Source organism: Arvicola amphibius, chromosome 4, assembly GCF_903992535.2.
Source record: "Arvicola amphibius chromosome 4, mArvAmp1.2, whole genome shotgun sequence".
In the NCBI taxonomy this organism is placed as follows: Eukaryota; Metazoa; Chordata; class Mammalia; order Rodentia; family Cricetidae; genus Arvicola; species Arvicola amphibius.
In genome coordinates this window covers 145600177-145623745 of record NC_052050.1, presented here as the reverse complement: position 1 = coordinate 145623745, position 23569 = coordinate 145600177, and the positions used below count along the sequence as shown (strand labels likewise).

The following is a 23569-nucleotide window of genomic DNA, read 5'->3' as shown; positions in this document are numbered from 1 at the left end:
GGGAGTGGCGACCTTTCCTTCCCTTTTTCCTGGGCACCCTCGATGGAGCAGAGTGTGAAACTTGTAGTCTTGAAACACTTTCCTGCATCCACAGAAACCTGCAACTCATAAGCGCTTTAATGGCTGAGGTTTTTCAGCTCCTCCCACCCACTCAGATTTGAGGGAGTCTGGTGGTTGGTGGAAGGGAGGAGAGGTTACGTTTTAATGGAAAAGCTGCACGTCTCTGTTGCTGGCTGCAGGCCGCCTGTGTACCACAAAGCGGGGCTTTGTCCTTGTTCTGCAGAAACCTGGGCCTATGGGGAGAGGCAGAGGCTGCCCGAATCTGGCCCTGGCTCCAGTCCTACTTCCCTGCTAGCCCTCCCACCGCCCACCCCGCCAGGGGTCCTGAGCTACCTTTGGTTCTAGAGGGTGCACATTTCAGCCGAGCTGCCTGGGAGCCGAGCGAGATATCACTAATAGCCATGCTGGAGTCCCGCTGCTTTAGCCTGTTGGTGTGACCCGAGTGACCCGAGGGACAGTGTCACATAGCTGGCCCGGAAAGCACAGGGTGGGGGGGGATCCACACCCCCACATTCCCTGCCCACAGTAAACTTGCTTGGGAAAAGATCCTATTTGTTTCTAACTCACACTGGATGGTAGAGGATCCCAGAGGGCGAGGGGAATTGCATGAAGCAAAAAGTGCTGAGTGACACACACACACACATACACACACACACACACACACACACACACACACACACACACACGCTCAGTGGAGGGTGGAAGGTTTAGGTCTGTGAAATCCGATGTGTGTCCTGAGCCGTGAGGTTTTCCTGAAGGGCCTACCTTGCCAATACCTCTGGAAGGTACTTGCTGGTGGAGGCAGGTGGGCAGCGGAAGGGCAGAGCTCAGCCTGTGAGAGAATGTGAGAGCTCTCACGTGTCCTGCTCAGCAGCAAGGCCGGGGCAGCGGAGCCGCTCAAGGCTGTGTTCTTGGCTCCGGCTTCTGCATTGCTGCGCCATTAGCCTCACCGATTTTCCACTCTGGCTTTGCCAGCCGCTCCCCAAAGTCAGGGAGGAGGAATTTCTCAGGGAAGAAAGAACAAATGGTTGTCCAGAGGACTTGCTGTGTGTGGGGGCGGGGAGGGAGCCCGGATAAAGAATCAAGCCAGGGTTCTGTCACCTGGTGTCCGGGGCTACCTGTAGGGAGGGCAGAACTGGAGGGAGCTGGATTCTGCAGGAGCATGCCTCTGCTGCACAGAGTGGGTCAGAGTGGGTCAGCAGGGTCTCAGCAGTGGTCAGTCCTGTCAACCAGGAGCAGGATGAGTCTGGGCTGTTATGGGTGGCCTTGGAGACGCGAGTGATGGGGAATCATTATCCAGGAGGTGAGGGCCGGGTCAGAGAGCCTGACCAGCAGCGATGCCCTGGTTTTACAGGGCCTCATTCCTCTAGGTTATTGGAAAGTCTGGCCTCCTTCCCCTGGACAACACCTTTGCTTCCCTCTTCCAGGGAACCTGGAAATGAGACAACTGTTTTTCCCCTCGCCGGGAGAGACCCAGCTGCTCTGCTCTCTCTTCCTGGCTTTTTGTTCAGCTGCCTGGGTTTTCTGCCTCTAGAAGATGGCCATACCCAGACTCCTCTCCAACTGCTTAATGTCTGCCTCCCCTATCCTAACCCTCTTCTCCGGGTTTCAAGTAAATTACCTGAAAGTTAACTGCCCTAAGGGCCCCAGGGGCAAACTCCAAGTAATTCCCTTAGATTCTCAACCCATGGGTCGCAACCCCCACAGGGTTTTCCTATCAGATGTTTACATTAAGATTCGTAATGGTAGTATGGAATTCATAAAATTAGTTATGAAGTAGCAACAAAAATAATCTTATGGCTGGGGGGTCACCACAGCATGAGGAACTGTATTAAAAGGTCGCAGCATTAGGAAGGTTGAGAACCTGACTTAGGAGACGCCCTTTGGAGTCTGAGCTGCCTCTCACTTTCATTTTGCGGCCCACCCGTGGTGTGACTAGTGGGCCCTCTTTATGGCTGTGCTGCCAGTAGGAGCACTGAGCTTGGGCATCTGACCTCCCATTGCCCACCACCTGGCCTTTAGCTAACACCAGTGCCCCCTTTCCCCTTAGCACATGGTCCCTGCCATCTTCACACTGAACAAGGCTGCAGAGAGGGTCCTTAACCCCGGAGTTGCTGTGATGCTGTGCCTCCTGGAATGGCTTGTGTAAGAGAGGTGATTCAGGGGCAGTGACCCCCTTGGTTAGCCCGAATGTAGCTGTTTCCCAGACCCTGAACACACAGGTGAAGTGTGTGAGTGGGCCTGGCCGTTCAGCAAAGTGTAGACTCGCTGCCCAGGAGCCTGGGTAGAAAACATCAGTACTGAGATTTCAAATGGTTAATTAGCAAAGAAAATTGAATACAGAGCTAACCATTTCCTCAAAATTCTCTACAGTGACTGCTGTACTCTGGCTGTGACTGGCCCATTCCTTCCCTGATTCCCATCCATCAGTCCAGATATGTCCCTTTTTTTTCCTTGAATGTAACATGCAGCTCATATATGACCATTGCTTATCCAGCTCCCTTAACATGAAATGCTCCCACGTCCCCCACTTTTTATAATACTTAATGGCATATACTTAATTCTTTCTTTTTTTTTTTTTCGAGACAGGGTTTCTCTGCAGCTTTAGAGCCTGTCCTGGAGCTAGCTCTTGTAGACCAGGCTGGTCTCGAACTCACAGAGATCCGCCTGCCTCTGCCTCCCGAGGGCTGGGATTAAAGGCGTGCTCCACCACCGCCCGGCTACTTAATTCTTAAGATTTAGTTTGGGTTTGCACTAGGGTTTTATTTAAAAGGCCACCTCTTTCTTGAGGTTTCTTTTGCTTCCACGTCTTATTTTATGCGTACGGATTTTTACCATGTGCATGCAGTGCCTCTGCAGGCCAGAAAAGGCTGTCATCCCCTGGAACGGAAGTTACAGGTGGTTGCACGCCACTGTGTCAACGCTGGGAAATTGAGCCGGGGTCCTCTCTGCAAAAGCAACAAGTGCTCTCACTGATTGAGCATCTCTCCAGCCCCGTGCCTCCACATTATTAATGAATCCGAGGCCCTCCTTTTTTCAGTAGCCGAACACTTACTTAATGCTGCTGCACAGTGTTGTCTGTTTTGTTTTGTCTTTTGGTATGTCATTGCCACCCCACCCTTGTGCCCAGGGCTTCGTGTAATGCTAGGTAAATGATCCTATTTTTTCCACGAGAACAAAAGTCTGTGCAGTTGAAAAGAATGTCTTTACTGTTTGTTTTTTAAGGGGGGGCTTACGTAACCCAGACGGATCTTGAACTGAGTGTGTAGGAAAGGCCGATCCTGCTTTCACCTCCCGAGGGCTGATGACAGATGTGTACCGTCAGTCTTTAAGAACCTTGTTTTCGTTTGGTTTGGTTTTTCAAGCCAGGGTTTCTCTGTGTAGAAGCCCTGGCTATCCTGAACTCTGTAGATCAGAGGCTGACTCTGTACTCACAGAGATCCACCTGCCTCTGCCTCCCAAGTGCTGGGATTAAAGGCGTGCTCCACTACGCCTGGCTAAGAGCATAGTTTTGATGGAGTGTGACATACCTTTAATTCAGAAAGGCAGGGGCAGGTGTATTTCTGTGAGTTCGAGGCCGGCCTGGTCTACATAGCAAGCTCCAGGACAGCCAGGACTACATAGAGAAACCCTGCTTCAAAAAACAAAACAAACAAAAAAAAATTGAAATAAAAAAATAAAAAGCTACAGTTGGGCTGTGATGGCTTATGCCTTTAATCCCAGCACTTGGGAGGCAGAGGGAGGCAGATCTCTGTGGGTTCAAGCCAGACTGGTCTACATAGCAAGCTCCAGGACAGCCAGGAGAGTGGGTAGGGCTGAGGGAGAATGCTGTGTGCACTGTGTGCGTATGCTTCTGTGTGTAAGCATAGGGGTGTAGAGGCCAGAGAGTCTTCTCTGGGTGTTCCCCTCATTTCGAAATAGTCTCTCCATTGAACCTGAAACTTGCTACTAGTTAGAATAAACTGACCAGCCAGCAAGCCCCAGGGGTCCTCCTGTCTCCTTCTAAGTGCGGGGAGTTGGGGGCATCTCACTGCTACACTACCTGTGTATATATGAATGTTGGGGATCAGGGTGTATGTGGAAATCACCTGAACTTGAGCATCTCCCCAACCTTCATTATTAAAAATTTCGATTGCATTACTATATGAAAACACTCCTCAGAAGTGATAGATACCTGCAAACTTCTCTGAAAATAATATTAAATGCTGCTTTGTGGCATCTTCGCACTGTGTGTGCATCTTTCCGTTTTTGTATCTTTATGATCCCATTGACAGTTTTTAGCCCCATAATTGCAGGGGTATATTGAGGTTTGGGAAGCCCAGTAACTTGCCTAAAGTTAGACATTTGGTGAAGGAGGGTATTAGGATTCAAAGGCAGGCCTTACTGCAATTTTGCTTTTATTTATTTCAGCATTGTATTTTGCTGTATCCTCCTATCAAACTGAAATTCAGGCAAAGGAAACATGAGTCCTCAGATGTCTGGCTTCAACTCTCTTTGAGATCCCCTGCCTTATGTTGGTTTTCTTGGGACATTCTGAGGTTATTCAGACTCACATGAAACTAGTAACCCCACTGCCTCAGCCTCCCCCAATACTAGGATAACGGATACCCCTACTAGTCCAGTGGGACCGTTCATTTCATTCCTTTCTGTAAGGTTTTTCATCAATCACAGGTCTGTGAGGTGCCATAAAGTGTGGTTCCCAAGCCTACAGTCATCGGTCATCCGTAGAACAAAACTCGCCTTTTGCATTCTAATGTAGGGTCTTCAGAATTGGGGAAGGCACAGCCAATTAGCACACGAGTGTTGTTTCATAGGTCATGCTTTATTAAAGATTTTTTACATTTTTATTTTATGTACATGAGCATTTTTGCCTATGTGTATGTAAGTATACCACATGCATGCCTGGTGCCCCTGGAGACTAGAAGTCAGTGGGTCGCTGAAACTGGAATTACAGACAGTTCCCATGTGATTTCTGGGAACAGAACCTGGGTCTTTTGCAAGAGTAGCAAGTACTCTTAACTGCTGAGCCATCTCTCTCTAGCGTAAAAACTGTGTTTGGAGAAGGGGAGGCAGAGGGCTACATATTAAGTTTCAGACTGGCTAGGGCCATATATCAAGACCTTGTCTCAAAAAAGAAAAAAAAAACAGTCGAGATTGGGCATGGTGGGGTGTGCCTTTAATCCTAGCACTCAGGTGGATCTGTGAGTTAGAGGTCAGTCAGTGAGAACCTGTCCAAAAAAAAAAAAAAAAAAAGGCCGGGGGCGGGAGGATCAAATCAAAACCAGCTCTGGCATCACCTTACCCCAGCAGAGGCATGCAGAGTTCCCGGCCAACCTGGTCTACATTGTGATGTGCAGGTCAGCTAGGGCTAAATAGTGAGACCCTGTCTTTAAAAACCAAGAACCAAGGCGGTGGCCCACGCCTTTATTTCCTTTAATTGGGGAGGCAGAGGCAGGCGGATCTCTGTGAGTTCGAGGCCAGCCTGGTCTACAGAGCGAATTCCAGGACAGGCTCCAAAGCTACAAAGAAACCCTGTCTCAAACAAACAAACAACAAACAAACAAAAAACCCAACCAAGAACCAGGGCTGGAAAGAGAGCTCAGAGATTAAATTGAAAAGTACTGGTAGCTCTTACCAACAGTAAGTAATAACTCCAGTTCCAGGGGACCTGACGCCTCTTCTCAGCTCCTAGAGATCTGTACACATGTACATACTCTCAGGCACACACATATACACATAAATAAAAACAACAACAGTGCAAGGAGCAGTAACATGGCTCAGTGGGTAAATACACTTGTAATTAATTAAGCCTGATTGCCTGAATTCAGTCCCCAGGACTCAAGCGATGGAAGTAGAGAACCTCTGACATCCACTTCTGTGTCTTGGTAGACAGGCCCTTACTCCACAGTAGTGCCTTGGGAAGAGGATACAATGTATTGCAATTTAGTAACTGTTCTTCCCACTTTTGCCACTTGGGCTGTGTAACCTTTTAAAAGGAAACATGAATAGTCTTAGGGTTCCCTCCTGAACGCTTGAGTGGATCCCTTCTGCCCTCACCAGGGGTCAGGCTTAGTTTGGACCTGCATTAACTTTTTTGTTGTTGCTTTGTTTATTTGGGGTTTTTGAGACAAGGTTTCTCAATGCAGTCCTAGCTTTCCTGGAACTTGCTATGTAGACCAGGCTGGCCTCAAACTCATAGAGATCCTCCTGCCTCTGTCTCTGGAACGCTGGGATTAAAAGAACACACCACCACACCTAGCAGTATTAACTTTGAATAGGCTTGCAAATACAATACAGAACTCATTTGGGGAATGATATTTGAAGCCCACATCAAATAAAGACGTTAAACCAGGTTATTTGAGGACATCTCACACTGCATAAGATTGCCTTTTGCTCAAAGTGAAGGTAAATTGCTTATCTGTAGGTTATATCTGTTAGTGCGTATTTTAGTTGACTATATAGATACTGATATTTATTGGCTGTCTTAATGATGTTCTGGGAAATGTATCATGAAGAGATTTTATCATGCAGAGTGTTCTTACAGACTTAGATAGTATAGAGCACCACACTGCTAGGTCAACAGAAAACTGGCTGGGGCTGGTTTTCTTCTTCTACCATATGATTCCCAGGGACTGAACTCAAGTAGTCAGGCCTTAGTTTCTGTCTGAGGATGTCTTAGAGATGAGAACCCGTGGCTAGCCACTCTGCTTCTCTGATCTTTCAGTTTTTACCCCTACTATCTGGTTTGGGTTTTTTATTATTAAGGCCAATTAAAATTCACGTTACATAAAAATGTTTTATATATAACGGGTAACACTCTAAAGTAGATTGAAAGTGTAGCGGATTCAGAGCTGAGGAGATGGCTCACCAGGAAGAAACGCTGGCTGCGGAAGTCTGGGGAATTGTTTGCTGTCTGAATTCAATCCCCAGAACTTAGGTAAAGGTGGAAAGAGAGAGCCAACTCCGCAAAGTTGTCCTTTGACCTCCACAGGCACAGGTGGGGCACCGTACACATACATAATGATAATAAATATTTTAAAAGCTGCTTTAGAAAAAAATGCTTTAGTACATCAAACCTACTCTGTCCTAGTTTGGCCCACGCTAAGTGTGATCAGCATGCTTACCCTAGCCCGAAGATTGACAAAATCATCTAACTCAAAGCCTGAGTTTAGCCACGGTGGAACTTATCTTTGTAGTTACCTGTAATCTATCTATTTGGGTGGGTGAGGCAGGGGGATTGAAGTTTGAGGGTATTTAAGGTAGAGGATGTAACTTAGTGGCTGGGTTGCTTCCAGTACCTCTTCTCCTAAGCCTGTTTTATGAGAAATTAGTTGTTTGCCCTAGTGATCCTGGGCTGCTTGGGAGCCATAGCTAATGCCCAGTGTGGCAAGAAAGACTGTATGGCAGATGAGTAGCCTACATGTGTTTTTGCTTTCCTAGCATATTATAGTTGAAAGGGTCTTCTTGTTGTTGTTCTTTTGATTTCTGTTTGTTTTTGAGACAGGGTCTCACTATGTAGCCTAGGCTATCTTGGAACTCACCATGTAGACCAGGCTGGCCTCAAACTCACAGAGATCAACCTCCCTCGGCCTCTGGTTCCTAAGTGCTGGGGTTAAAGGCGACTGCCATCACATCTGCCTTCAACATTTCTAATCTTAGAAATGAACCGCTGGCCATGCACGGCGAATCTGTAATCTCAGAACTCAGGTGAAGCATAGACTAGACGGGGCCTAGGCTGGAAGTTCGCCTTCATATTCCACAAGGAGACTCAGTCATAGCAGGAGATAGCCTGCCTAGAATCAGAGTATATAGAGGTAGGTCTTTTTGCTCAGGCTGTCTCTGCTGTGCTGAGCCACTGGGTCCTGGACTAAGTGAATCTTAGACCTCTCTTTCCAGATGACATTAATTAAGATTGTTTTTCTGGGGGAAGGAATCTATACTCCAAGAGTCCCATGGCTCTGGCTTACCATGTAGAAAAGTACGGAGACCCTGCTCTATGGAGAGGCTCCCTCCCAAGTCAGAACCCACCCCAGCCCTCCCTCCTCCACACACACCATGCTCTGCTGAGTCCTGAAGCAGGAGACTGCTTCTCTTTGGTGTTGTATGTGCAAGAAATAGAGGCTGAAGGAGGAATGTCTTGTGGACAGGTGGACTATAAATGAGGCTCCATCCTCCACTCTGGCCATCTGTGGCTTCCGGGTCTTTAGGATCTTAGGGCTATGTCATTTTTGTTTTTGTTGTTAGACCCAAATATATGTAACCTTAAGCTTGCCACTTAGATCATTGTATTTTGTTGTTGTTTTTTACACAGGGTCTCTCTAGGCGCCCCTCATTGTGCTGGAACTCTCTGTGTAGCCCAGGTTGGCCCTTGAGCTTTTGTCAGTGCCCGTTACAGCGTCATAAGTGCTCGCAGGGCATGAGCCACCACATCCACTGCTCAGCAGCTTCTAGAACTTTCACCTTCCGTAATTGACACTCTGCTTATTCACCAATTAACCAGCTTTCTACAAATTATCTCATTTTAAGAAATGGTATAGTGTTTATTTTCATAGCGTAAAAATAAGCATTCTTACCATTATTATTTTAAAGCCAGGCAGGCTGTTGTGCAATCTGGCTGGCCTGCAAAACTGCTGTGCAGACTCGGTTATCTGCCTGCCTGTGCCTCTGGGCGCACAACTCATGCACGAGACTGGGATGTAAGGTGTGTGTGCCACTAATGGCCACCCCGCCCCCTCTTTCTTGGTATGTATCAATGAATGTGAAAGTGGGGCTTGAACTGGAGCCTCAAGAATGCCAAGAAAGTGCCCAGCTGTGGGCATCTCTCTGTGGGAAAAATGACATGCTGCTTCGTGAGAAGGCTCTTCCCCCACCCTGGGGTGGGTGGTCCACAGCAGGGGCTCTCTGACCCCAACACCCCCAGACTCATTGGTACAGTGCAGATGGACAGAGGCAACAGTGGCAGCATATAGCGAACTGGTCACTCCAGCGCCATCTGTGGGGGCTGGGGGGGCAGAAGGCACATTCCGAAACAGCTGACTCTCCCACTGAATGGATCAGCAAGTTTTGGGGGACTGCAACTTTCCTGTCCAGCTGCTGGCCTTTTCCTTCTCCAAACTGGAGCTTCCGAGCCTGGGGGAGGGGCGGCCCCTAGGAGGCTCGGGGCGCTTGGGGGCAGGGCAGTGCATTCCTTTCTTTAAGGAACCTGACCAGACTTTAAGGTCAGGGCCCAGGGAAGAGCGGGACTGCTGAGTTACCTCTACCCCGTGGAGTTCTCTTGCTCCCTTTCCCTCCCCCACGCTTAATGATCTTTCCATTACAGAACCCAGACCAGGAAGTGCATGACAGGTCGCAGCTGCAGACACATGGCTGGGAGGCCTGGGCTCCCTGCCAGTAGTGGGAGGGTCCAAGCTACCTCCCTAGCAACAGGACCACCACCCTGTAACACACCCCCACCCCTATCCCGGGCCAACAACTTGGCAGAGACGTCCTTAGGCGCTCTGTCGGTTGGTGACCAATTGTCGTTTTGATGGGTATTTAGGAAGTGACTTCCGGTGAAGGAGAACCTGGCTGGGTTCACCTGCTTACCACCCCCACGTCGGTTCACAGTCTCCATCTATTTTAACCCAAAACTGAAGCTACCTAGTATGGCCCCAGAAGCTTCCTAATGGGTGTGTTCGAATGTGCACGTGTGTGTTGGGGGAGGGTGTTGATAGGCCGTCCCGATGCTTCTACAAACCCTTTTCCTTTCTGATTTGGTCAGGATTCAGGCCGTGTTGTATGTTGGTGCACGCATGTGTGAGTGGAGTAGAGGAGGATAACGCCCTGGAAGCATGGGTTTTGCAAGCACCCAGGCCCAGGTTTGTGATCTGGAGCCGCTTGGGTTTTTTTAACTCTCCGCCGGGGACGGCTCTTCCCGTTTAGAATTGCTCAGGAAATGTTCGTGGGCCTCCACGGCCCTGGGAGGCAGTTGTCACGCAGGAGTTTGTCTCCGCTGCCAGCTGTGCTGTTGGCTCTCTTCCCTGAATCTGCCATGGCTGCATTCTTCTGGTGCCAACTGAGACACGGTGACTCAAACTTCTGGGAGCCCTGAGCACAGCCCGCCCTTCCTTGAGCTGCAGGGCAATCCCCACCTCCCCTCTGGTTCTTCCTGGCCAGTGAGCTAGGAGAGAGAGAGGAGCAAAATGTATTAAGGAACCAGCTGGGGGAAAGGGTACAGGAAGATTTTTTTTTTTCCCTGCTTGATTCAGGGTTTTTTTCAGCAGAGCCAGAAGTTTTTCTGGGAGAAGAGGAAAGACTTGATTCCTTTGTTAATCTCTTAATTGCAATCCTTCCATCTGGACCCGGGCTGCAGTGGGAATGGGGGCCACCAGGGCCCGGATACCATATTGCCAGTGGGGGAAAAGTACAGGCATGATACTGCCAGGTAAAGTTGGAGCCCCGACTGAACACAGTTCTGATGCCCGCCTTTGTCTTAAGGTTGAAACTCTTGGCCTGGGACTCCCAAGTAAGGTTCTGCCTGTTACCTCCTCCTGCCCAGCTCCTGGGGAGCTGATTTTGGGGGGGTCATGTGGTGGAGGCAGAGACCCTATCTGTGGCTTTGGCCATCATGGGCAGCCCTGCACCAAATTACAGTGATGAGGTGGGACACACAAAAGGCTGAAATCTTTTCTTAATAAAAACAAAACAAAACTTCAGCCCCAAGCCCCTGGGCTCCTGAATGGCGAAGGCTTCCTGTCAGGATTAGCTCGGCTGCCTGGGCATGTGTGTGCTGCCTTTCTCCTCAGGAAATACCTTTAGTAAGCCCCGGTGGAGTCCCCATGGCAACGAGAGAGGGGACCTGCTGACAGAGGCCATTCAGCCCTCCTTGTTCCTCGGCCCCTTTGTTGTAGGCTTTATTGCAGTCCCTATGGCAAGCCCCGCGGTTTGCGCCATTTTTGTCAGCCGAAAGTGGAGTTTTACATTTTAACGGGCTGTTCTGGCAGCGGCCCCATTTGCATGCAAAATGTTCCTCCTTGCTCCTTTCCCTTTTCTATTAAAAACACAGAAACAAAACAAAACAAAACCTGTCCAAACCCTCAGGTCAGGGCTCTGGATGCTGCTGACAGGGAGACAGGCCCTGGTAATTGATTGGCGCTCCTGTCCCCCCCCCCCCGCCGCACACCTATGCGCCCCCATTTTTGCAGTGTCCCTTCATCGAGGGGTTTTTAGGAGTCAGATCTCTCAAGGCTCCTCTAAGCCCGGTCCCTCGTGGACTAATAGTTCTCACCTGGGATTTCACTTCGACTACTTGGTCTGTCTTGGTCTTACTAAAGTAAGTTTTCGGTTCTATTTCAAAGTCAAAATAACGTAATAAAAAACCTCTGCCGAGGGCCCCTGGAGTCCCGCAGTGCTGTTCTTGGTTCCTTTTAAGTTGCTTTCAAAGCCACCCCGAATTCCTCCCACATCCACAATTGCTCCCTCATTTATCTCTGGGGGCTTGTGCCAAGACCGTAAACACTGCTAGACCACCACCATCCCCGCGTGCTACCCAGGTGGACACGGCTAGACCACCATCCCCTGTGTGTTACCCAGGTGAACACTGCTAGACCACCACCATCCCCGTGTGCTACCCAGGTGGACACGACTAGACCACCATCCCCGCGTGCTACCCAGGTGGACATGGCTAGACCAGCATCTCCCCCGTGTTACCCAGGTGAACACGGCTAGACCACCATCCCTGCGTGTTACCCAGGTGAACACAGCTAGACCAGCATCTCCACGTGCTACCCAGGTGGACACAGCTAGACCACCATCCCCATGTGTTACCCAGGCTGGCCTTGAACTCACTGCCTCCTGAGTGCTGGGATTAAAGGCATGCGACACCACCACCTGGCTATCCCTTCATTTTCTTCCTTCCTTCCTTCCTTCCTTCCTTCCTTCCTTCCTTCCTTCCTTCCTCTCTAAGATATTAACTTACCTTTATTCTGTATGCATTGATGTTTTGCCTGTGCACATGTCTGAGTGATGATGTTGGATCTCCAGGAACTGGAGTTATAGAGTTGTGAGCTGCCGTGTAGGTGCTGGGAATTGAACCTGTGTCCTCTGGAAGAGCAGCCAGTGCTCTTAACCACTGAGACATCTCTTCAGCCCTCCCTTCATTTTCTTAACCCCAAGTCCCAACCAAAAGCAATTAACAGGGATGACCCTGGAATATCTTGCAAAGGACCAGTGTCTGGATTTTATGGAGGGAGTCCTATGGTGCCTAGGATGTCATTACCATTCCTGACCTTTGAGAGGGGATGCGGCACTGTGTAGATCATTCTAGCAGTCAGGCAACAGGGCTGATATACAAATAAAGCCACATACACTTTCAAGTCCATGGTGGGGGTATATTTAAAAACAAAATGAAGGCCAGGCTGAGGCAGGAGGGTCTTACTTTGGACCACCTCATGCCTCATGGGGAGGGGTGTGCAGGGCAGGGGAGATCGTCTCTAAGTGAACAGAGAAATGAATTGCACACACCTTTAATCCCAGCACTGAGGGGGCAGAGGCAGGTGGATATCTGTGTGGGTGAGTTTCAGGCCAGCCAGGGATATGTAGTGAGATTCTTTCTCAGAGACCAAAAAAAAAAAAAAAAAGGATCACAGGGCAGCTGGTGATAGACTGTTTATCTATACTGTGGGAGGTCCCGTGTTCAGTCTTCAGTGCCACATCAAGTGGGCATGGTGGTAAGCAACTGGAATACCAGCCTTCCTCCTGAGTGTTCGAGGAAGGAGCGAGGAGTAACTTGAAGTAAGGAGGCAATTTGTTGTTTTTGCTGCTGCTGCTGCTGCTGCTGTTGTTAAGAGAAAGACATTTAAGAGACGCAAAGTCTCTAGGAAGGCAAAAAGCTAAATATAAGGTATAACAAGGAAGTGGGGAGACCTGACCACTGAGGCAGTAGAGAGGAGATAATGGGAATGACTCTGGATTTTGTTTTGTTTTTTGAGATAGTGTTTCTCTGCAGAGCCTTGGCTGTCCTGGAACCCTCTCTGTAGACCAGGCTGGCTGGCCTTGAACTCAGAGAGATCCACCTGTCTCCATCTCCCAAGTGCTAGGGACTGTGGCATGCACCACCATGCCCAGCAACTCTGGATTCCTGAGGAGGAAAGAACCTGGGGATCTCAGCGTGTAAGAGGACAGGAGCCAGCATGTCATGTGTGTTCTGGAGCCAGGGCCTCTCTGACGACCTCTCATCTGTGGACCTGGGCCAAGGAGAAGGCTGACTGGCCTGTTTGCCCAATGTTCTTCTTCTGCAGTGGCCCGGAGGAGGGGGTGATGGAGGGGTGAGGACTGGGATGGTGCGGTGGTGACGTCAGAGGCTATCAGCTCCAAACTTCCAGTGAAGGCTGAGGAGACAGGTGTCTGCTGAGCCAGGGAGTACAGCATGAGAGCTGGGAGTGTCTCCCTGTGGCCAGGACGTTACTGTGGTACACGGCACCAGTGGGTCACCCCACACTGTCTAGAACACGGTTGGGATGATAAGTGTGGGGGAGGGGCCTGGGACACAGTTGACCAGACATCTCCAGCCTTTTCGTTATGTGACTTTGCAGGAAGGCTCACAGCCTCCACATCTTCCAAGTGGGGAGCATCACCAATAACATGATCACGAGCAGACATGGTTGTAGAATGTCCCGTGCAATGCCCAAAAGGGCATCATATCAGGAGTGTGCCATAAGGCGGGTACCCTGTATCCCCAGACCTGCTCAGTCAGAGGGGTCCTTCAAGTTAAAAGCACTGGGGTTTTTTGCTTGTTTGGTTTTGCTTTGTTTATTTTGAGATGGGGATCTCAGTGTGTAGCCCTGGCTGCCCTTAAATGCACAGAGATCTGCTTGACTCTGCCTCCTGAGTGTTGGGATATGAGCTGTGGTTTTACACGTCTACACTCAGCAAGGTAAAAGCATCCTTTTTTGTCTTGTTGCAAGACATGGATGGTTTCTCTGTGCAGCCCAGGCTGTCCTGGACCTTGTTCTGTAGACCAGGCTGGCCTCCAGCTCAGATCTTCCTGTTCCACCACCACCCGGCTGGTAAAGTATTCTTAAGGTATTGTTATAAAGCCATGCTTACGAGGAAATGGGGGAGGGAAGGAGAGTAAGCCCAGAGCAGCCAATTTTAGAATCTCTTGCAAGAAGGTAAGGGGACACCGGGGACCTTAGATGGCATCGCTGTTTTGAACTGTAATGGCTTTACCATTCTCTAACAGTCAAGGACTAGAAAGACATGGTGAAACTAAGTTGTGTGTGGTAACTCATGCTATCCCATGGCTCCAGAGGCAGAGGCAGGAGGTTTGCCATAAATTTAAGGGCACTATGAGCTTTATGGTAAATGTAAGACCAGCCTGTTCTGTCTTAGCAACAACAAAAACCCAAGGTAAACAAAAGGTGAGCTGGATCCTGGATAAATGTGTGTTCTGAAGGTCCAGGGCACTTGGGTTTGAGTCCCAGTTCTCCCACTTACTGCCTGGGAGGATTGTCCTAAATGAACCCCATGTTTCCCGCACCTCCGTTCTCCCTGACTGCAATAAGGATACTAACAGTACCTCTTTCACAGGGTTGCTGTGGGGGCTTGATGAGGCAACACACGATGACAACGGTACGTGGCCTATGATACACTCCACAGCCGTCCAGTAGAGCGAGCACAACTATGGTGGGATATTTGTACACCCTGTGGAGATGTGCTGTGATTGGTGCAGTAAAGAGCTGAAGGGCCAATAACAAGGCGGAAGGTGTAGGTGGGACTTCAGGGAGAAAGGGGAAGAGAAAGAATCAAGGAGTGCCAATGCCACTAGAGGCTTTGAAGTCAGAATGGTATGGGACAGAGGCCACCAGGCCACCTGACAAAATGTAGGTTAATAGGGACAGGTTAAATTGAGCTATAAGAGCTAGTTGGGGAAAGGCCTAAGCTAAGGCCAAGCTTTTATAATTAATATTAAGTCTCCACATCGTTATTGGGGAGCTGGTAGTCCCACAAAAGGAAGTCCAGCTATACACCCACCATGAACTCCATAAGGCTGTTTGCAGATGAAATGACGGCCTGGAGAAAAGTGTGGCTCTGTTGTGTGGGGGCATCTTGTTTGCCCAGTTGTTTAGGTATCCCGAGATGGGAGGCGTCACACAGGGTGAATGGCGATGTGTGTTATCTGACTTCGTTGGAGTCACATGAAGATGCAGGCTTTGGGCATGCATTGCCTTCAGCCCAAGTTGGTTTTTATAGAACCTAGGTTGGGGAAGGATGTGATATGTTTTTTATAGGTTTTTAAAATTGCATTTACTGATTTTTAATGGGGTCTGTGTGCACTTGTCCATGTTTGCCACGGTGCACGTGCGGCGGTCAGAAGGTAGCTTGTAGGGGTCGGTTCCCTCTACCACTCAAGTCCTGGAGGGGGAGCGCAAGTCAGGCTTTGACCAAGCGAGCATCCTGCCGGCCCAGGAAGTGATATGTTAACATAGAATGCTTTCCCAACTCCGTTTATTCACGTGGCACGAGTGTACTGCATTTATGGTCTCCACAGACAGGTGTGTCCCCAGGGATTTCTTTAATGGCTGTCTTCTATTGACCGCTGTACAAGCTGAAGTGTAATAAGATTTGTATGGATTTGGGCCTAGATAGGGCTCATGTCAGAAAATAGATTTAGAGTCAAGAAATCTGACTTATGCCAGAATTACCTGCTACATGACTGGAACATTTCTGGCCAGCTCAGCCATAAGGAAAAATGCCACCCCTCTTGGCTTGTTGGGAAGTTATGTAGCCAAAATATTTGGGGGACAAATAGGAAGGGGGCAATAAGGTTTCATTCACATTCATCTATGAAAAAGATCTCCCGGTGCCCTTTGCGGCTGAAGATTACTGAAGCGTGGTCCTCCCTCCCTGCTGCTCAGGGTCTGAGAAGCAGGATAGGGCTGGCACATCCTTTTTCTCTGTCTCAGGGAATACTGGCCCAGCCTGTTTTCGTGGGCTTTCCATCTGCATCAATCCTGCCTCAAGCAGGTGTCAGCAACCAAGTCTGAAAATCTCTCCTCTTCTTTCCCTCCTGCCTCCCTCCCTCCTTCTTTCCCTCTTCGCTCTATGTTGCCGGTGTAGCCCAACCTGGCACTTACTTCTGGATGCTCCTCTTTAGCTTCCCTGTTGACGGACTGTTCCCTCCTACGTTTTAGACAGTTGTACACCCAGGCTTTAGGACTCAGGGCTGCGACTTGAGCTGTCTTGAGGATGCTCAGAGCAAGCTCTGTCGAACCTGCCCTCTCCTGGTGCTAATAATAGGGACTTTATTCAGCAGGTCCTGAAGCGCGGTGTATGTAGGTCCTGAAGTGTGTTTTTGTTGTTTTGTTTGGGCTTTCTTTCCCCCTGCAGCTTACTTTTTAACAGCCTGCAGATGAGCTTGTGAACGTTATTTGTTGACTCCCAGTCCAACATCATCAGCCTCACATCAGACCACTGACAACCCAGGGGTCATAGGCCTCTAGACACAGTGCCCTGTCTCATCTTCAGGGTGACTACCCATTTCCTATGGCATCCACACCCATTGTACACACCAAGGACTGCCTCTGTATTTGGGTCTTAAAAGTTGTTTTTTTTTTTAAGATTTATTTTTATTTCTTATGGGTATATGTATTTTGCTTATGTGTCTTTCTGTATACCTGGTGACTGAAGAGGCCAAAAGGGCATCAGATCTCCTGGAACTGGCAACTTAGAGGCAGTTCTGAGCTGCCTTGTAGATGCTAGGAATCAAATCCAGGCTCTCTGGCGGAGTAGCCAGTGCTCCTAACCTCTGAGCCATTGTTCTAACCCCTTTAAAGTGGTTTTCAATCAGCCAGGAGGGCCACACCTTTTAGTTTATGTACTTAGAAGCAGAGACAGGCAGATCTCTTGTGAATTTGAAAACAGACACAAAGTGAGTTTCAGGCCAGATAGAACTGCACAGTGAAGCCCTGTCTCCAAAAATCAGGGTTCTCTGTAGCTTTGGAGCCTGCCCTGGAACTCGCGCTATAGACCAAGCTGGTCTCGAACTCACAGAGATCCACCTGCCTCTGCCTCCCAAGTGCTGGGATTAATGGCGTGCACCACCACCAGCTGGCTTTAGAAGACGTTTATGTTTGTTTGTTTGTTGTGTATATGTTAAGATCAGAGGACAGCTTTCATGAGTTGGTTCTCTTCTGGGGGATTCTAAGGGTCAAACATGAGTCATTAGGTTTGGCAGGAAATGTCTTTACCCTGAACCATCTGGCTGGTTGGTTAGTCCTGTACTTAATCTAACAAGTCACATTCTTCAAGAATTGGAATGCTGATTTCTAGTGGCTGAGCCTTCACCCTTCGTAGCCAGTTTAATAAAAGTAGCAGCTAGCTGCTCTCTCATTGGCTGATAAACCCTCTCCAAGTAGCAGTTAGTGGCTCTCTCATTGGCTGATAAACCTGCTCCATGTAGCTTTAGCCCATTAGTCTTGACTGAAAAAGTCCAACTCACAGGAAGCAAAAGAATGCCAAGTGTCACTTTGTCAGAAGGAGAACATGAGTAAGGGCCACACAATTTTTAAAAATTGGGTCATCAGTGAGCAGTTAGCCACCATACTTAGGAACAGGGTCAAGGTCAGGGCCCCTCTACAGGACAGTAACACAGGTAAGTGTTCAGTTGGTCACCTTTCTGTCACCTCCCATGATAAATGACTTTGTGTCTGTTTTGTGAGAGCTTAACACATCTGAGGGCTCAGCTATCAACTTAAGAGGCCACTAATGCCCTACATACAGCCTCTTGGCTGATTTGTGACTCCTCTAAAAGACCCATTTCTGTGTCCTGCCGTTAAGTGATATGAAAACATTGCATGAGTCAGTTCTGTTCCGGGTTACTTGCTAGTTCTTAGGAGATGATGTGGGTACTTGTCAACACTAGAGATGGTCCTTCCCGATGTCTTCCAGCTGTCCCTGGGATGTGACGGATCATACACCAAAACAGTATTCCACCATTACAAAGAAAGAAGTAGGCCAGGGCGGTGGTAGCACACGCCATTAATCCCAGCACTCAGGAGACAGAGGCGTGCCTGGTCTATATATCAAGTTCCAGTATAGCCAGGGTTACACAGAGAAACCCTGTCCCGGAAAACAAAACAAACAAAATGAAAGGAATGGAGGGAGGGAAGAAGGAAGGAAGAAGACAGATAGACAGACAGACAGACAGACTGACTGACTGACTGACTGACTCAAATACTATGACATAGGAGGCCCAGCTTGGTCTCCATAGTAAATGAGTTCCAGGACAGCTAGGGCTATAAAAAGGCCAGGCAGGAGTCTATGGTTATGAATTTTCTTGCAGCATGGAGATAAAATCTTCTAAAATTGGAATTTTGGGATGGTTTCCTAACTCTGAATATATAGTCAGTCCTCTATGTCTGTGGGTTCTGTGTTTGCTGATTCAGTAACTATGAATGGAGAACCTTTGGGTGAAGGGTTTTTTTTGTCTCTACTGAATTAAGTATGAAAACTTAAGCACTATCATGGACTTAACGCTGCTGGGATGTTCCTGGTGGTAGACTTTGACTAATCTGAGTCAGGAGAACACAGAGGTTTTGTTTGCTGTCGGCAGAAGTCCAGTTCCTATGCAGGGAAGGTGCAGCCGTACTCAAGGCACAGCCGGGTTTGGGTCCAAGGCAGGGACATAGTTGGGTAGAGTGGGGAAGACCGGTTGATAGGAACGTTGGAGGCCAAGAGGGTTTGGGGCTTACTTTATATCAAGGGTAAGACTTCTGAGGACAGCTGTACGAGACTATGTAAACCGGAGTGTGGGGATGGGGGAGTATGAACCAGACATAAGAGGCTATCCCAAGATGGCTCTGTGAGTGGGAGGAGGCAACCTGCAAACAAGAAGCTGGCTCCTGAAGGTTCTGTGGAGCACAGAGATGCGTGTCTTTTCCACGCTGGTCAGCACTGGCTGAAGTTTTGGCCCTGCAAAAGGGCAGATTCCCTGGCTCCTTCCTTTAGGAGCAATGCCTCTTGTCTTTTTTTTCCTTTTGCCAAGTTTCTTTGGGAACTACATTTTGTCTCTGGGAGCATGAGCAGGCTGTTTGATGGCTGAGCCTGAGAATTTTTGAGTTCACTGTTGACCAATGGCTGGTGCAGCTTCTGAGCATCAGAATATTTAATCACTGCGACCGCTTGAGGGAAATGAGATGGGATCAATAGGAGGAGCGTTTGCTGTCTTCCTTCAGGGTCAACTCCAAGCTGTTTGTCTTCTTTTGGCAACACCGTAAACCATTAAAAATGGAAGGAATAGTTCGACGCAGCTATTTTTAATCAGCTGTGTGCTCTGCTCTCCTGTGGTGTGTTCCTCATCCAGATACACAGAAATAAACATGTGTCTAGCCTGCTTGGTACCCAGGCCCTTTTAAAGGAGTCTGACTTTCTCGGTGGCCCAGTATTTGGGAGAGAGTCCTCAGGCTCATCGATGACAACGTTTGAGCTCTTTGGGGAGAAAAACCATGTGTAGCCCCCATGTACCTACAGTTTCTAGTACAAATCAATAGAGCACTTCAGAAAGAGAGCCATTCAGATGAGAAGGGAGAAGCTGGAGCGATGGCTCGGTGGCTAAGGGGATCCAAGCTCAGAGGAGCCATCCCAGCTGGTTCCCACCACCCCTGTCAGGTGACTCACAACCCTGCATGACTCCAGCTTCAGGTAATCTGACGCCTCCGGTCCTCATAGGGACCCACACTCACGTGCACACACTCACGTGCACACGCCCACAGACGGACACATACTCATCGAGATGAGAAACAGTGTTGTAGCTCGGAGGCCCATGCAGAGCACTGGGTGCCACCCCTAGCACTGCCAAAAAGTGTGGTTGAGGAAGTCACTCCACAGCGAGTTCGAGACACCCTGAGACTCTGTCTCAGGAAATAAAAGTCTGGATGTAAGCCAGGTGTGCCAGTACACACCCTTAACCCCAGCACTCGGGGTGAAGAAGCAGGGGGATCTCTGAGTTCCAGGCCAGCCAGGGCTACAAAGTAAGACCCTGCCTTAAAAAAAGCCTGGCTATATTATTCTAAGTAGCAAGTACTTAGAATCCCCAAATGACAGAGGCAGAAACAGGGTGATCTCAAGTTTGTAGTCAGTTGAGGATGGAGTTTAAAGGACAGAGGGGATTCAGGAAGAAAGACAATAGAGAGACTGCTCAGGTCGTTGGATCCACATGTATTTAATTGGGCAGCTCTTGGTGGCGACTTGTCCCATCCTCTCACCAGATGGTGGTGAGAGCTGGATTCTAGGAGGAGGTAGCTGCCAGTCTGAACACTGGTGAGAACCTAGAGAGAGGCAAAGGATGGGTCAGAGCAGGGGCTGAGCTGTTTCAGAGTCCCAGGGACCTATGCCCCATTCCACTTGAGCCTTGGCAGGTGGCAGGCATGAGAAGCACAGTACATTGGTTTGTTTTGTTTTGTTGTTTTGTTTTGTTTTTGAGACAGGGTTTCTCTATGTATCAGCTCTGGCTGTCCTGGAAATCACTTTGTAGACAAGGCTGGCCTCGAACTCACTGAGAACCACCTGCCTCTGCCTCTGGAGTGCTGGGATTAAAGGCATGTGCCACCCCCACCACCTGGCTACCTTGTACATTCTTTCAGAGGAAGAGGCTAGTCATGCATTTGAACATCCAAAAAGATCAGAAACTTCTCTGCTTCTTCCTTAGCAAAGGGATTTATCTGGCCAGTATGGCTGGCTACTAGTAGTACCAAGAATATAGGTCTTCCTGGTGACATGAGTGAGCCAGCTCACCCACAAGAGGGTGGGTGCTCTCTGTAGCATCGGGTCTTCATTCAGGATAGTTCTAGCACTTCTGCCTGGGATGCCTAGGTGTGTGTGTGTGTGTCTGTGTGTGTGTGTTAGCTACTTTTCTGTTACTGTGAAGGGACACCAGAACCAAGGCAGTTCATAGAAAGAAAGCATTTAGTTTGGGACTTGCTTACAGTGTCAGGTGAGTCCGTGACCGTCTAGATGGGGAGCATAGCAGGCAGGCACAGCACCAGATCAGTAGCTGAGAGCTTACATCTTAAACACAAGTTGGAGGGAGAGACAGACTGACAGACTGACTGGGAGAGACTGGCCCTGACTTGGGCTTTGGAAACCTCAAAGCCCACTACCAGTGACATACCTTCCAAGGTCATGCTTCCAAATCCTTCCCAGAACAGTTCTGCCAACTAGGGGTCAAACATTCAAATATATATGCTTTTGGGGGGGGGTGTCATTCTCATTCACATCACCACAGTGTGACCCTGTGTCTCTCGAGGAGGAAAGTGGGGTGCAGGAGAGTGTGCGTCCAGGCAGCGGATGAGAAAGGGTTTATGTGTGCTGTGTCTGCTGCCAGAGCAAATGCGCAGTTGTGGCAGCTGCAGGCCTTGGGCCTAACAACACCTGTTCTCTGGAGGCTCCCCTGAGCTGACCTCTCCTTGGCTGTCCCTCCCACATGAGCATCTGTGTTGCTAGAGGGCCAGGCCCCCACCCTCGCTGAGTCATGTGTACCCAGAGTCCTGGTCGAGCAAATGCCTGCTCTCATCTTGGGCGTGGGGGCTGCCGGGCGTGTGACGGTTGGGTTTGTCCACTAAGGGAAGAGTTGAAGCTGACAGGGCTGAAAAGGAATGGGGCGTTCTGGTGGGAAGTGGCTGTTCTTGGCAAAGAACTGAGCGGCATTTGGAGAAGGGGGCATTCTAGGTACAGGAAAACCTTTCCCTTAGGATGGAGGAAGTTGAAACACTGCTTAATGCTGCTGCAGCTGCTTCCTAACTTCGACCTCTTTCTTCTTTGACTTATGGAGAAGTGGGGTGGAGAAGAGCTGGGGTCTCAGGTCGCCCATCATTTCCAACGGGTACACAGTCCGTTCCCCAGCTCTGTGGCCTCCACTGAGGCCCAGACAGTGCAGTGCCCTGTGGCTCACCTAACTCCCTTTCTCTCTCCTCCTCCTTTCCCCACTTGGCTCTTCTTCCTGGCCCCTGTGGGTGGCTGCAGCTCAGCCCTGGGGAGCCCCAGTGGAAGTGGAGTCTCTCCTGGTCCACCCTGGTGACCTGCTACAGCTTCGCTGCCGGCTGCGAGATGATGTGCAGAGCATCAACTGGCTGCGGGACGGGGTGCAGCTGGCGGAGAGCAACCGTACCCGCATCACGGGGGAGGAGGTGGAGGTGCGGGATTCCACCCCCGCTGACTCTGGCCTCTACGCTTGCGTGACCAGCAGCCCCTCTGGCAGCGACACCACCTACTTCTCCGTCAATGTCTCAGGTTGGTAGCAAAGCCCTCACTGTGTCCACTCCTCCGACTTTATTTGCTGGTTTTAAAAGGGAGGCCAGTTTCCTTCCCTTCCGTGATCTGCCCCTACTCTGCTTCAGAACTGCTGCCCACTAACACCGCTCCCTGCCGGCTGTGTGGCTTAGCTCTCAAGAGGTTGACCAGGTAGGGCATATGCCGGACCAGTGACCTGGGGCTGCTAAGACCCTATCTTGATGCTTCAGGCTGTTTAAGACCCTGTGATTTCCCCCACCACAGCACGCCCCAGTCATGCTAAGTGGGGCTCAGCCAGCTTCATCTTGTCAAGGCCTAGCTAGGGTTAGCGTTTGGAGCCTAGGAGCAGCATACGGTGTGAGGTCCCTGCTGTGGTGGGAAGGACTCAGGTACCCTGCCGTGTCCTGACTGTGGGAAATAACACACCTGTTGTCGAGCTCACGGAACATTATGAGTGTGACCAGGCAAGCCTAGAGTTCTGTGGTTGGGACTATGCTTCCTCTAGGATGTGATTTCGACAAAACCAGGATCTGAGAAAGAAAAGGTGTCAAGAGATGGCTTGGTACCTTCTCCTAGGCATCATTTAGAACTTGTCCTCAACTGAGGAACATGGCTCCCTAAACCCCAAGAGTGGCAGGGGGAGTAGAGAGTAGAGACTTCTGGTGAATGGATAGCAAGCCTTTTTTTTTTTTTTTTTTTTTTTTTTTTTTTTTTTTTTTGAGACAGGGTCTCTCTAGACAGCCCTGGCTGTTCTGGAACTCACTATACAGACCAGCTACAAACTCAGAGATATGCCTGCTTCTACCTCCCAAGTGCTGGGATTAAAAGTGTGCTCCACCATATCCAGTATGTTTTTAGATGGGGCGCATCCCAGTTGGGGAGCAAAGGCAGTTATAGCAAGCAATGGTGGTGCACACCTTTAATCCCAGCACTCCAGAGGATCTCTGTGACTTTGAAGCCAACTTGGTCTGCATTTGTACATGTGAGAGCCTATCTTTAAACAATGATTTAAAAAGGCAGCTCTGGGACTAAAGAGATGGCTCAGCTGTTAAGAGCCTTGATATTCTTGCAGGAGACCTGGCTTTGGTTCCCAGCACACACAGTGTGCTCACAATTACTTGTAGCTTCAGTTCCTGGGGATCCCATACTGTCATGCAGACTCACAAACATACACAGAAATTACAAAGAAATCTTTGTGGGAAAAAAGAGAGGGAGAAAGAAAAAGTAGGCAGTTCCCAGCCCT

General features: G+C 49.3%; 1 protein-coding gene across 9 annotated transcripts in view; it reads left to right on the top strand.

The window, feature by feature from the left end:
• Positions 1 to 23569, top strand: part of Fgfr1 (fibroblast growth factor receptor 1) — a 55961-nt gene that overhangs the window by 16566 nt on the left and 15826 nt on the right. For 4 of the 9 annotated variants that reach the window (XM_038326195.2, XM_038326192.2, XM_042054955.1 and 1 more), the window contains exon 3: positions 22060 to 22326. The exons of 3 other annotated variants lie outside the window; for them this stretch is intronic. In XM_038326195.2, the coding sequence (XP_038182123.1) occupies positions 22060 to 22326 (267 nt within the window). Of the gene's footprint in view, positions 1 to 14628; positions 14671 to 22059; positions 22327 to 23569 lie in introns of all 9 variants that reach the window. 2 more of the 9 variants (XM_038326189.2, XM_038326194.2) reach the window with 2 other exon arrangements.